Source organism: Temnothorax nylanderi, unplaced genomic scaffold (genome assembly GCF_030848795.1).
Source record: "Temnothorax nylanderi isolate EJ_2023f unplaced genomic scaffold, tnyl_v1.0 TNYL_tig0478_pilon, whole genome shotgun sequence".
In the NCBI taxonomy this organism is placed as follows: Eukaryota; Metazoa; Arthropoda; class Insecta; order Hymenoptera; family Formicidae; genus Temnothorax; species Temnothorax nylanderi.
In genome coordinates this window covers 85,061-100,353 of record NW_027249540.1, presented here as the reverse complement: position 1 = coordinate 100,353, position 15,293 = coordinate 85,061, and the positions used below count along the sequence as shown (strand labels likewise).

General features: G+C 32.1%; 1 protein-coding gene and 1 long non-coding RNA gene across 4 annotated transcripts; one reads left to right on the top strand and one right to left on the bottom strand.

Annotated features, from left to right (window-relative positions):
• Positions 1-3,608: 3,608 nt before the first annotated feature.
• Positions 3,609-5,289, bottom strand: LOC139783207 (uncharacterized). Of its 3 annotated transcripts, none has more exons than XR_011721168.1 (2): positions 4,069-5,289; positions 3,609-3,734 (listed from the first exon to the last, which is right to left on the bottom strand). It is a non-coding gene; the product is annotated as an uncharacterized lncRNA (long non-coding RNA). The 3 variants fall into 3 exon arrangements; XR_011721167.1 differs by having other exon boundaries at positions 3,609-3,748; positions 4,084-5,289; XR_011721166.1 differs by having other exon boundaries at positions 4,084-5,289.
• Positions 5,290-5,516: 227 nt separating this feature from the next.
• Bcat (Branched chain amino acid transaminase) lies at positions 5,517-14,347 on the top strand. Its single transcript, XM_071722361.1, has 7 exons — positions 5,517-6,036; positions 10,627-10,734; positions 10,814-11,023; positions 11,582-11,812; positions 12,965-13,274; positions 13,401-13,555; positions 13,639-14,347. Exons 1-7 carry the CDS (start codon positions 6,016-6,018, stop codon positions 13,828-13,830), a joined length of 1,227 nt encoding a protein of 408 aa, XP_071578462.1. The 5' UTR covers positions 5,517-6,015; the 3' UTR covers positions 13,831-14,347.
• Positions 14,348-15,293: the final 946 nt, after the last annotated feature.

Sequence of the window (15,293 nt, the reverse complement as noted above, 5' to 3'; positions counted from 1 at the left end):
TTTTAATTATTTTTTATGTATTATCTCTTATGTATCAGGTTTCTGAAGAAGACTAAGTATATAAAGTCGAAACGTAAAACGTTAATTGTATTTAAAATTTGTTTAATTAAACGAGATTTTGTTTTTAAATTTAAATTGATGACCTTTTTATAACTCGAGAAAATCAGCCAGCCTTCCATCCTATAAGTTTATTTTGTACTGTTAGTTTAATTAATTTAGTTATATTTTTTTCCATTAACATTCAATTTGTTATAGTGATTGTGCAGTAGAAAATCTGAAAAAATAAATGTTTTTAAAGAGTAAAGATAGTATATATTTTGAAATCTATGTATTTTATGTAAACATAACATTTAAATTTATTTGCAGTTTATTTTAGAACATGCCAAAAAACACCGTTTCATAAGCTTTCTAAGAAAGTTAAAAGGCAGAAAGTGAATGTTGAAGTTGTAGAAGAACTCAATTCAACAGATTCTTTAATTGAATTCGATCAGTCGCATATTCAGCAAGCACATGCTTCCGTTAAAAGCCAAAGTTCCGTAATACCAGATTTTCTTCATAATCAAAAAGAATCTGAACTTTCTCATTATTCTTAACTTTTTCATCATTCTGAACTTTCTCACCATTCTGAATTTTCTAATAATTCTGATCATTTTGAGTACTCTGAACACTTTGATTTCGAAAATAACGATAATTATAGAGATATATTTAACATTAACAGACACACCGGCAACAATAACGAGGCTCATTCAGATGACAACGATGATAATTCTGAAAACTGCGAGAATAGTGATGAGAATAAAAAATATTCGAAATGTTTCGTGAAAATAAGAGTTATAAAGAAGAGTTATAAGAGTATAAAGAGTTATACTCTTATAGTCTTAAAGAAGAGTTATAAGAGTATAAAGAATATGTAATATTATGTAATAAAATGTTTCATTCTACTTGCCGTTTGAATCTGATTAAGGCAAAATTGTAATATTAGTTTGAAATAGAAACAATTTAAAACAATTTAAAATACAAGGGAAATGCTTTAGTTTTATAACTATTATAATCTTGCAATATTAAAAATTTTACATATTCTTTCTTTGATTAAAAAATTTCTCAAAATAATCTTGGAACTGTTGATGAAATATCGTGTATTTTTTTATCTGTAAAAGTTTAAAGTTTTGTTTGAATAGTTTAAAAGTTTTGTTTAAACGGTTTAAAAGTTTTGTTTGAACAGTTTTTTTCTGCTGTATATTAATTTCTATTACATCAAACACTACAAAATTCACTTCGGTTGCTTACACCTAAATGATGTATATTATTCTTTTGTTATTTCTTTCTGACAACAGTACTGCATTATTCCATCGTAATCGACGAACTATGCACATTGTGAACATTTGTTTATTTCAATTTTGCATTCTTGCAAATAATAAATCGTGTTTCAAGTTTGAACTAGTTGTTTAAATATGCACGGTAGTTATTATTGTATGATTAAAGAAAGGAAAGTTAGTAGTATTAGGCTTATAAGAATATTGTTTTAGATGCATTTTCATAGAAATTATACTCGTGTTTTCAGTAAGATTCTATAAATCCTTCTTATACCGGCCAATGCATTATCTGCGCACGGAGTATGTGTTCCAGGCATTATATAAGATTCTCGAGTGTTTACAAATATTGTATGTGCTGTTGACAAAGTTAAATGTTTGCATATGTCAGTAAATTCACATTGTATAACATTTACTGTAATTAATATATAATTAATTACTTTATTGCCACCGTTAGATTTTATAAATGTCTTATAATGTTTTATAAATATAAAGATTTCTTTTAACATATGTAACATATGTATAAAATAATTTATTGTAAATCAATAACAAATTATATGCTTTTTTATAATTTAATGCTTTTAATTTTTCCTAAAAAAAAAATATTAGTATTTATTAATGGCTACGTAACAAGGCTTGCTGCAATTTGGCGTCAAGCTGTGTCATCAAGATTTGCTCGGTATTTGGTGTCAATTTGGCGTCAAGTTCTTTCGTCAAGGTTTGCTCGCAATTTGGCACAAATTTGCTGTCGAGCTTTTGTTGGCAAGCCTTGTTCACAATATGGCGCAAATTTGCCGTTGAACTTTTGCTGCCCTGTTTTGCTCGATATTTGGCGTCAATTTGGTGTCAAGTCATGTACACAAGCTTTGCTAGCAAAACACAAGCGTATTGCAGACACAGATCGCACCGAATTTGTCGACAAGTTTTGCGCGTATTTGGTGTCAATTTGGTTACAATTTGCTGACAAATTGTTTACTGGGTCAATTGTTGTGTAGGTGCATCACACATGTGTAGTCCACCTACACAACAATTGAGTTGGGTTAGGTTAGTTTTTTTAGGTAGAGTTCCTCGTAGAGGGGCGGAACTCACTACATCCGCGCATACACTTTTCACACATGTATGATCCACCCATACAACAATTGGGTTGGGTTAGGTTAGTTTTTTTGGAGGTGGAGCCTTCCGCATGGCAGGGAGCGGAACCCATTGCATCTACGTATAGGTACACTTTTTATACATGTGTGAAAAATATTAAGAAAGCTATAAGAAAATAACATTCTAAGACATTCTTAGAGTTTTCTTTGATCTTAGTTTTATATCTAGTTTTATATCTTAGTTATACATCTTTAACTTTAAATATCTCATTGTCAGAAACTATAAGACCCCGCTACATGGTTGTTAAAGCAAAGTTACTCAGGAATGAACTCTTTATAATATATATCAAGGTCAAAGTTATCTCAGCTGTGTAAGTTTTTCTAAAGAATTACCATTTAGCAAATTAGAAACATTAAAAAAATATGCCTAACTATTATAAATCTTAAGTTGGTAATGCAATCAAATAAAAAAGAAAGAAAAATATTTATAGATATTTTATACATATAAAAATCCATAATTTTTAAATTTGTGAAATTAATTACTCTTTCTTCTTGTTATTATTTATACATTGTATTTATATATATGCAATGTGTTATATATTATTTAATATTTACTTTTTTGAAAAATTATTTTTTAAACATATTATTGTTTTTCATACTTATCACATTTTTATTCTGTTTTAGAGGTTTCAAAAAACTACATTTCTCTTAAGTAGTTACTATTGATTTTCTAATGGAAATGTGCAAACGAAGTTTTTACCACGGAAACCAAATATATCTCGTAATAGTTTTTTTATTTGAAGAAACATGGTGATTGTAATGTTTCTAAAGTCACTTTGCAAATCGTATACCGCAATAAAATTTTAATGAGTTCTCTTGTGCTTAAAGAAGCTGTCTTAATTCTCTGCATGACTAATTATCTTTCTCTTGCAAATGCACGCTCTTGCACCACGTATTGATAATAAACTGATTAAAGAAATAAACGTTCTGCAAACCACATTTCTTATTTTTACTTATATTTTTATAATCGTCGAATTAAAAATATTTAGAGTGTGATTATTAAACATTTAAGGGGTTACACCTTTTGGATGCTTGAAAATAAGGTTACTTTTTCGGAATTTTTTTTTAACAAAAATGTGATAAAAGCAATATAAAATTGATTAAATACATTAGATAGATTGTACTCTAAACTATAAAAAACAACTTATATTTTTCAAATATTATTTATTAATTTGTGCTAATTATAATATTCTCCTATAATAAATTCTCAAACAAGTTTTCTTTCTCTTTCTCTTTAAGCCCCTCTGGTTTGCACATCTCCGAGCAGGGTTATCTGAAATCAAGTTACTAAAAAGATTTATATTTAGAATACTTAATTGTGTTTATACCTACTGGTAACCATTTTTAAAAATTCGAAAAAATGTACAATTTATATAAATTAAAAAAAAATTTTTAACCAAAATTCCCGTAATTTTTTGTTAATTAAAAAAATGTTTTTTTTTCAAAAAAGCCTTATAGGAGAGGGCATTCATTACAAATATTTTGGTTTATTATAGAAGTGATCAGTTTTCGAGTTATAATGCAAATCAGTTCGAGAAACAATGGTTTCGAGAAAAACCATGTTAAAAGTTTTGAAATATAGATTTATATATTAAATGTAGACATACTTTATTCGACAATACCTGCACCATATATTGGGCTTTCCTCTTCTGTTGTTGGATCAACGGAAGCCAATTGTTGTCTGCATTGTATTCTCCCTTCTTTTAACACGTTGTACGCTTGTTTCTCATCAAAACATAAGCGGATTTCGTCTCCTTCCTCGCACCTATATTTTACGTATTCGATGGTTAATCCCGTACGAACGCAATTTCTTTTTTAAAACGAGAAGAAGTATTCCTTAATTCTTTTCGGTCAATTTTTCTTACTTCAACTTTAATGATCTCTGATAAGCAATTGACTAAGACTTGAATACTAACAATAAGACCTAATTGACATTCTCCCTCTACAATTCTTGTCTTAGAAACAAGAAAAGAGAAAGAGAAAGAAAACTGATAAAAAATAACAAAAGTTAAGGGATCCTTTGTTGTCCATGTGTTCGAATATTTCCATTTGCTACCTGAATGAGACCTCGATTAAAAGAAGCTGTAACTCGACAAATACTGCAAATTTTCAAACAGAACGTCTTACACATTATTTCTAAAACTATATAAACGTTAATTTGAAACAAAAAAATAAATTTTTGATGGCATGATCTGGGTAGTCTAACCCCTTAAACTGACAATGAGACGTAGTGCTTCAATCGCTGCTGCGCATAGACGACGCTGACGACGCTGACGCATTGCGAAAGACGGGTTCGTAAATCGGCCGTGTCACAATACGTCACTAAAACGTAGGTCGCTTAACGTCGCTTTTCTTGTCAACCACCCGCGAAGTGCAACAAAAATCGGTTATTACGTCTCTCGGCCCGTGCCACGCCTCCAATATCAATATTTATGACACGGCCGGGTACTTTCGAGAATCGAACGATCGTACGATTCTCGCGAATAACAACGCCGCGTGCTGGTCTCCCGTCCACTTATCGCACGCGGAGGGGGCGCGCGATTATCAACATGTTTTTAACTCCCCGTGCGTTCGCGCGCGAGCTTGTGTATACCCTGACGCAATTTTTCCTCTCCTTTCCCGTGATTATGCGTCCGACATCTCCTTCTCGTAAATCATCAACTTGTCCCCATCTCTCCTTCCCTTCCTCTTTTCGTCAAAGACGATCGGTAAGCGGCTCGATTGGGAAAAAGAGTAGGGACGCTGGTTCTTAGCGGTCGCGTTCTTGCCTCCCCCCCTCTCTCTCTCTCTCTCTCTCTCTCTCTCTCTCTCTCTCTCTCTCTCTCTCTCTCTCTCTCTCTCTCTCTCTCTCTCTCTCTCTCTCTCTCTCTCTCTCTCTCTCTCTCTCTCTCTCTCTCTCCCTCCGTCCCTCCCTCCGTCCCTCCCTCTCTCCCCCTCCGTCCCTCCCTCCGTCCCTCCCTCTCTCCCCCTCCCTCTATCTATTTGTCCATCTTTTCTTTCTCTCTCGTTTACGCCTTGCTGATAAATAAAATATTAACCGACGTTTAATTCGAGCACGCTGTATTTGTGATCGGACGATTGAATCAGTAATCAGTGAGCGAGCGAGGAAGCGAGTGAACGAACAAACGTTCCATCTGAGTAAACGCGCTCGTTTTTCCACTCGTGAATACTCAACCACCGTCGGCCTCCGTGTGGGTATGTGCGCGATTCGTCCAAATTAGTGTGCCATTTCAAATGCCGAGAGTGAGTCCCGCTTTTCCAATTTTTGATTGTTCTTTCCACATTTTTTATCGTCCCTCGAGACACATTGCAAGCGACGACTTAACGTAAAGGGTATTGTCTGTTGGCTATTTATTCCGTTGCTTAAACCCGAGATTGAACGACTCTCGCATCGGGAAGAGAAAGAAAAAAAGAAACTACAAGAACAGGACAAACGTTCACGTAGAATGAGCTGTGCGGATACTCGAAACAGCGCGAACAAACAGCAAGGATCGTGTGTTCTTTATTGAGTCAATCTCTCTTTTTCTCTACATCGGATAGATATTCGGCTCAACATGGTTCACCTGCGGCGCAAGGTAAGTTAACGCATTCCTCCAGTTGTATTCATCCTTCGATCAAAGCTGCTATCCAGAAAATTGCTCGAAAAATCGAAAATTCAATCGGCAATTTTATGCCCCTCCACGAGAAAATTTGAGACCTCTCGAAGATCGGAAGAACGGAACTGCAGGTGCCGGAGATTCAAATTTAATCCACTCGAGTTGGTACGATTATATCAAATCGCATTTTATCTAGAATAAAATAAACAAGAAACCGGCGAGAAAACTCGCCGAGAAACTTCAAGAACCTTCCAAAACAGGAAATAATTTTAAACCTCTTAGATTCGTTGCTCTTTTCCTTGTGCCGTTTGCGAGTTGGTTTTCGTTAGAACCGGCTGAAAAATGTAGTTCCAGCAGAATCATGCGACAATCGATCGTTGATTTGCGTACTTCGAACGCGATATTAAAAAGCCGCGCTATGGACAATTGCGGACATTTACATTTTGTTATTATATTTTAAACACGCGTATTTAAAACAAATATTTAAAATGTGTTTTCTGAGGAGAATTTAAAATATAGATTTTAAGATAAAAATATATTATAAAAATATATTATTATTATTATTTTTAATATATTTAGATATACAATGTTGTAGTAATTTATTTCTTAAAGTTTGTTAGATTTTGTAATACAAAAAATATAGGAACACGTTTTTTGTTCGCGACAGGCAAATCAAAAGATGAACGTGAAATGTTAAACTTAATAGAAAATTGCGTCATTCGAACGGTTAGAAATTTCACATCTGACGTAACTAATTGCATGTATGTGGATATTTAAATATTGAAAAGATAAGCAAAAATATTGCACATTGGTTGAAAATGTAATGAATTGTAATTGAACTTTTCTTTAGAAAAATAGAATTTTTCAAAGATAAAATCCGAATTATCATTTTATACTCATCCGGATTATTCTAGTACATTATACAATATCTCATTGATACGATAATTTAGTTATTCCATGTAGATAATCCGGGAGGGTTCCGTTTGCCTACATTCCCGATTGCCAACAGCTCAATTTGTCCACAATATTTTGCCGATAGCTTCGTTTGCCGACATTCCCAATTGCCTACAAAGCGATTGCCTACAAGCATTATTGCGCACATGTAATAATTAAAAATACGAATGTGCGTTTGCGCACATGGCCTTATTATGCACAAACACATTGCATATATTACTTTATTGCACGTATGCAGATATTGCACACATGACATTATTACGCACATACACATTGCACACATGACTTTAAGCGGGGAGCACAGACTTTTGCATAACGCATAATGCATAAGTATAAGAAAATGGATTGTTCTATTTCCTTATGCACATATATATGAACCAATCAATTTTCTTATGCATTATGCGTTATGCAAAAGTTTGTGTTTCGACCTTTATTGCACACATGGCCATATTGCATAAAATAAGACACATAAAATAAGAAAATCATGTTAACACTTTGCACACCCGACTATGTTGCGCACATACATTTTGCACACATAACTTTATTGCGCATATACACATTGCACACATAACATTACTGTGCACATACACATATTGCACATATGACTTTATTGCGTATATACACGGATTTCCAACTTTCCACGTAAAGCGAGGTCTACCCCACCCCATCCCACCCCTGCTTATAGGGGCGAAACGAGGTCTATCATTGTACAGTTCGGGTTTTCTACTTACCACGAAGCGAGGTCCACCCCACACTTCCATTTACATTTATGATAGATTCGAGATCAAACGTGTATTCAACTTAAGAATATTGGCGTCAATATTGCTTAATTAATGGTATCTATTGGTCGTGAAATTTTTTAAGTATTTTTCCCGTATATTCTCCGCTAAAAATACCTTCAGAAATAACTTTTACATTATGACGCCATAGTTATGGGAATCTTGTCCATAAAACTAGAGCAATAACATTATGTGTGCAATGTGTATATGTGCAATAAAGTTATGTATGCAAAGTATATGTGTGCAACAAAGTCGTGTGTGCAAAGTGTTAATATGATTTTCTTATTTTGTATATCTTATTTTATGCAATATGGCCATATGTGCAATCTACATGTGCAATGTGTTTGTGCGTAATAAGGCCATGTGCGCAAACGTACGTTCGTATTTTTAATTATTATATGTGCACAATAATGCTTGTAAGCAATAAGAAATGCTGGCAAATGAAGTTGTTAGCAATCGAGAATGTAGGCAAGAGGAGCACCTATTAACAGTCCAATATAATACTAAGATGCCTTAAAAACATCCTAAAAATATTGTAGAATATTGTATAAAGCAGGAAAATGGTTTTATAACGTTAAAACGTCTCGTATCTATTCAAAAAGCATCTACAAAATATCCTATATAAATAGGTCTTATATTTCATCTCAGATCAATTTTAAACGTACATATGTTATCAATAATATGTCTTTTCTTTTTTTAATTTTAATATTTTCTGGGATAGGATCTTCAATTACCGGTAAATTTACGATATATTAAGGTGCATTACATGCAACAATATGCTCAGTCAGATGATACAATATTATGTAAAAATACTTGAAAATTCAAACTAAATTGGCGTAAGCCTAACTAAATTTATAATGAATTAATGTTTATGTAATATTAAGATATGACGTAAGATTACATTCTCACGCGACGTCAAACGTGCGTCTCTTCGAACGAGTTTTATTTGCTAATTTATAATTTTAATTCAACCAAAGTATATTTAAATACGAAAGTAGTTCATTTATATAACTACATTTCTTATATCATTTATACTTACAATTAAAAAAATATAACATATAGGTATACTACTACATATTTATATTGCAATTATATATACTACTACATATATTTATATGCATTTATATGTTACTACATAATACATACTATTACATAATTATAATATAAAAATATATTACAATTATATTGTAATATATATTTATATATACAATTATAATTAATATTTATATCATTAACAATAATTATTTATAATTTATAATAATTTATAATATAATAAATTATATTTTTGTATATATATATATATATATATATATATATATATATATATATGTATGTATATATGGAGGGGTAAAAGCCATAGTGATAGTGGTGTGTCAAATTTTTTAAGATATTTACTTGTGTGCATAGATGCAATCTATACAATATATAAATTGCATTTATGCACACGAGCCAATATTTTTAAAAATTTGACACCTTACTATGGCTTTTACCCCTCCATATATAAACTTGAGTTTTGAGGAAAGAAAATGGAAAACGACAAAGTGTAAAAGATCCCTTTTAATTAAAAGTAAAATGAATAGAGTAATATTTGTGCAAACGTCAGTAGATCGTTCGATTTCAATTTAATCAACTCATGTTTGTTCGTTAGCGCATGATTTCCGATGAGTGACATTGAATGCAATATATAGATTTTATATGCACATTGATCTATAATTATACACTAAATTATACATATCAAATATTATATATCTAATATATACATATCTCTAACCAATTCATCGAGCGTCACGTAAAAGATATTTGTTGCTTTTATAATCATTTTGCATATATTGATATATGCTTCCTTGTTTTTTATTGCATAATACCGAATACGCTAGTAGTAAGATAGATCGACATAATATTTCAACGAAAAATAGATAGATCGACATATTTCAACGAAACATGCGACGTTCAACCTGCAATCTATGGATAGATATGCAATACTACAATTTTTTTAAATAGGGGAACGGAGTGTAGCCTCGGACAGTGGGTATAAGCCCCGAACATTATTGAAATTCAAGTATACCGCGTATCTATGGCCATTGTTTAAACATTCTAATATGCCCTTCTGCGTATCTCGACATACCTATGCAGACATATGTTTAAACAATGGTCATAGATACGCGGTATACTTGAATTTCAATAATGTCCGGAGCTACCCACTGTCCGGGGCTACCCCCCGTTCTCCTAAACCTTTCCTCCGAGAAAGAATGCCATTAATTATTGTTTCGAAAAAATTTTTCTTTTCTTGAAAAGCGAAAATCCATTAAAAAAACTTTTAATTCTCGTCCATGATGTATACGAGCTTGTAATATAAATCTCGCCGTCGCAAAGTTTAATCAGTAAGACACATACACAATGCTTCAACTTATTTTATACTTCTTGAAAAATATTAAAAAACTCACATTTCGCTTGTAACACTAGTCGAATGATCAAACAAATATGTAGCGCCTAGTTGATATTTGTGTCGATGAACATACAGAATTGCAATCGTGCGTTTCTCTTATCGATGTATTTTTTTAACTGGTAATCTAATTTCATAACAGCTTTTGCTTTTTTCTACTTTTTCCTTCAAAATGCATATCTGTTCAAAGTATAACGAAGGCATAACATCACATTTTTTATAGTCTTACTTCTACTTTCTACAGTCTTACTTCTAATTCTACGAATAATTAAATAATGAAGACATGGCATATCTTAAATAAAAGGTCATCAAGAATTTTAAATTTCTCTTGAGAAGATACGCATTCTTTATTATATGTATACAGAAATAAGTGTGTACATGTTCTTATTTTAGATTTTATCCTTTGGAAATCTGATTAATCAGCTACAGCAGAGCGTTAGGTGGAGCTCTTCTTTGAAAACTAAAGACAAGAACTCTATACAACCGCAACGTTTCTTTAAGGTATTTACTTGTCACGATAGCAATGATTGAGTAGTTAAATATAATAAATATAAAAGTAAAAGTATAATTTAATTTGCAGTACGCAGATTTGTCTGTCCGTCTCGCTGGTCCAGAACAGTTAAATCCTAAGCCCGACGTTAATAAGCTTTCATTCGGAAAATATTTCACTGATCACATGCTCAAGATACATTATTACGAAGGCATGAATGGTTGGCAGGCACCAGAAATTATGCCCTTCGAAAACATAGTCCTTCATCCAGCTGCGAAAGTACTTCATTACGCTGTAGAGGTATACATAACATTTTATATTTTGGAAGTTACGTAAAATAGGATTAAGAAAATTGATTTATATTTAGTGATCTATCTCTTATTCTTTTATTACATTATTAGATCTTGAAGAGACTTTGCAAAAAAATATTGTTTATTTACTTAAAAATGAATATCTATTTCTGCTTTGTTGCTATATCTAATTATGTATGTATGATTTTTAGTAGTATTTATAATGTCAATGGTTTTTGTCTAATTAATTTAGCATAATTAGAATAGAATTATTTACTAAGATGTGTATCTAAGCGAAGCTGATAAATTTTCTTTTATCAGATTAAATTCCTATAAAGAAATTCTTGAAATATCCTCCATATCAAAAATATTTAAGCAAATCAAGATCTTGAAGTGTATTTTACTATCATCCGTGATTCATATTAAATTCAAAATGTACATGTAACATGTTTAAAACTATAGGATATCCAAAGATTGTTAGACTTGTACGTATACTAATTGTTACGGAGGAAATTTCTTGCTGCGCTTTAATTTAACAGTAATAATACATATATAAATCTTTTCTCAGTTGTTTGAAGGTATGAAAGCTTATAGAGGTGTTGATGGCAAAATAAGATTGTTTAGACCAGAACTAAATATGGAGAGAATGAATAATTCAGCAATAAGAGTGGGTCTGCCTCCTTTCAGAGGGGAAGAATTAATTAAGTGTATTTGTAGATTGATTAGTATAGATCAAGAATGGGTTCCACATTCTACCGCCTCTAGTCTTTACATTCGTCCCACGCTTATAGGCATCGACGTAAGTATCGTTTTATCACTAAGTGTCAATGTCACTCGTGTGTCAATGTGTCACCGAGTAGCGCCCTGTTAATATTTATATCGTTAAAATTTGCATTGTAACAATACTTTACAATAAATGATGCAATTGCATGGCCGTTTGTGCATCAAGTTACAAACATAATCAGTGAGGAACTCATATTACTTATGTCACGGACGTCATCAAGACCGTTGTATACGCGCGCGAGAATAATCGTTATATTTCTCAATACCTAATGATAATACTTGATAAACGGAATCAGAGTCTTTTGTTGGCGCGCGGTCACATGTTGCATATAAGATGCATGCCCCTGCAATCATGTTATTTGGACGTAGTCTGACTTATCATTCAAGAACTTTTTCTCTTCTTTTCTCGGTTTTTCCGACAAATTTGATATGGCAAAAATTGGACGTCACTTTCATGAGTATCATATATCGTCATATCAGTTCTTATCATATCAATACGTAATTATAAAAAGCCCATTTATTTTTTATTATATTCTTCAATTTTTTACCGTTTACTTTTATAATTTTTTTAAGTAACATATTACTTGCGTTTTTTAAATCTCTTCAACAATACGCGTTAATCACGACACGTGAAACTTTTTTATTCAACTTTAACGTTTTGACTTCCTGTCTGCAAGATAAGTGTTGCTAAGAGTATTTATTAGACTTACAATTAGTGATAACAGCATTCAGAGAGAAATTTTTCCTTCTTTCGTAATCGATTTTCGTGACCTTCTTGAAATGGTCGCATGATGACTATTTCTGATATTGACTCTGAAAAACTGATGAAAATCTGATGCAATAAACTTTTGAATTTGTATTATAATATAACATAACGATATGTATACAACTACATATTTATTTGAAATATTCAAAAATATATGTTGCAACTAATGTGATACCTATCCTCTTAAGTGGTACTTTAACAAACATGTTTTGAACACATATAGATAAAAAATTTGCTTTGATATTACAAAAGAGAACGTAAAAACATACATAAATTTAAACTATTGACAATTAATGCAATATAAAATGTCTTTCTAAGTGATAATACGTTTTAAAATTTTAATAGAAATTTTTTTATCCTTTTCAAAATCTGATTTAACTCATTTTACTTGTCCCTATATAGCCTACGCTTGGAGTCGTAGCCTCGGATTCAGCTTTATTATATGTAATCCTATCTCCCGTCGGCTCTTACTTTAAACCTACAGATGTGCAAGTCGGGGTGTCCCTGCTTGCAGATCCTAGATATACGAGAGCATGGCCTGGCGGTTGCGGTAATGCTAAAGTAGGCAGTAATTATGGACCTACGATTCAAGTTCAACAGGAGGCCACCGAAAAAGGTTTACAGCAAGTACTGTGGTTATACGGCAAAAACAATGAACTCACAGAAATTGGCGCTATGAACGTCTTTGTTGTTTGCATAAATGATAATGGAGGTAAAAAGCATTTCCTGGTGAATTTTGTATTATAAAATATTTCTGAAAATCATCATAAATAGGCTTGACCTGATTTAACGAACCAGTTTAGTGACCCGATTATTATCCTTGTGTTATTTTCCGCAGAAAGAGAATTACTTACACCACCCCTAAACGGCTTGATCTTACCCGGAATTGTGAGAAAGTCGCTTCTAACTATATCTAGACAATGGAATCAATTTCAAGTTACGGAGAGAACTATTACGATGAAAGAGATCATACAGTTACTTTCAGAGAACAGGGTAAGATTTACATATGCAACTTTCCATTTTCTCTCTTTTTCCCATTTATCGCATTGTCTATTATTATAATTTCTTTGTTATAGCTGTTGGAAATATTCGGAGCAGGAACAGCATGCGCAATTAGTCCCGTATCTTATATTGATTTCCGAGGTCAAGGGTTACATATACCGACGACGGAACAACCCGAACCAATTTATCAAATGCTCAAGAAATATTTACTGGATATTCAATACGGTGTTATACCCGAACATCCATGGAGTTTAGTCATCGAGTAAAAAAATTATATATATATATATATTATATATATTCTATATTATATTATATATATTTAAAAAGTCAAATACATATTTGTATATACACATATATGACTCTTTTAATGACTTATGTGGAACGAGTTAAATTAATATTTATTTATATTTGTGATTACTCCTTGTGAAGAAAGTATACATATGTAAAGCTTACTGTGTAAAATACTTTTTTAGAGACCGTGCTATGTTTAGAAACTTTTCGTTTCACATACTATTGTAGGTAGATCGCTTTTTCTCTCTAATATAATCATGCATTATACATAAATTTTATACATAATGCTGATGACTATATACATAATATACTTGTATATGTCGGAACGTATATTTATATATAAACTTAGACGCATCTATTGTTGTACATATTTTTAGTGTACATTTTATACATATATGTAAATTGTATTACATATGTTAGTAAACATATGTTTCTAGATTTTGTAAAAACGCCTGTTTTTAATAATAATAATAAAGAATTGTATAAAACTTATTTATTTATGTGTCGCAATTATGTAAAATCGTCCTTGAAATAGAGATCTCTTTTATCCTTGTTTTCTTTGCTTCCAAAATTACTGAATATATCTAAAGAAGATCTTCATTATTTATTTTTTTCTTGACGTAATCTCATCGCATGTTTTATGATGTAAACACTCAATGTGATTCAATGTGTCGCAATACTGACATTTTGTAATAATACAAATGTGTATCGTGCGATATAGATGCATATCAAATAACAAATATGTTTTGAATCTTGTTCGTCATGATAAAGAAACGGAATTTTGTTAGTCGTTTCTAATTACGTTGCTCGAGTCAACGATCGACTTCACCAATGACAATATCATTATTCGGTATTGTCACTTATATGATGGCATTTACGCAGATGATTGATGAACGGTTATTTATCATAATCCTTATCATCAGTTTATCATCTTTATCTTCATCGTCTATTGGTTCCTCAAAGTGCCACGCCTAAAAAAAGGTATGTTTTGACAAGCGCGTAACAATTAGAGTGAATACACATCAAGCACTGTAAATTTCTTACGTCAAACGTTTACTGTCAATGACCGCTTCGATGATTTTCGTTTTCTTATCGGAAGCTTATCATCTCTCTGAAAACGTGTGCCCTTCTTCGGCAATATTCGATAATTTAGTAAATAATATATTGTACATATATGAAGACGAGCGTGGCCTAGTAGATAGCGTACTGGTCTATTGAGCCAAAGGTCCCGGGTTCGATTCCCGGTAGAGCAAGAAAAATTAATTCGCTTGTTCTCCTTTTGGAAGGCAATGGCAAACCACCGAGAGTATGTCTTACCAAGAGAACTTCTCTAAAAAATATAGCCGTTCGGAATCGGCGTTAAACCGTAGGTCCCATATACAATATGTATAATCCACGTGCGCAACACATACATATATATGAAAAGAAGTCACCACGC

Excerpts from the sequence above, each read along its gene's own strand:
- Bcat (XM_071722361.1), top strand. The coding sequence starts at position 6,016 with ATGGTTCACCTGCGGCGCAAG. Across the intron at positions 10,735-10,813 it reads AACCGCAACGTTTCTTTAAG|TACGCAGATTTGTCTGTCCG; the intron begins GTATTTACTTGT and ends TTTAATTTGCAG. Across the intron at positions 11,813-12,964 it reads CCACGCTTATAGGCATCGAC|CCTACGCTTGGAGTCGTAGC; the intron begins GTAAGTATCGTT and ends GTCCCTATATAG.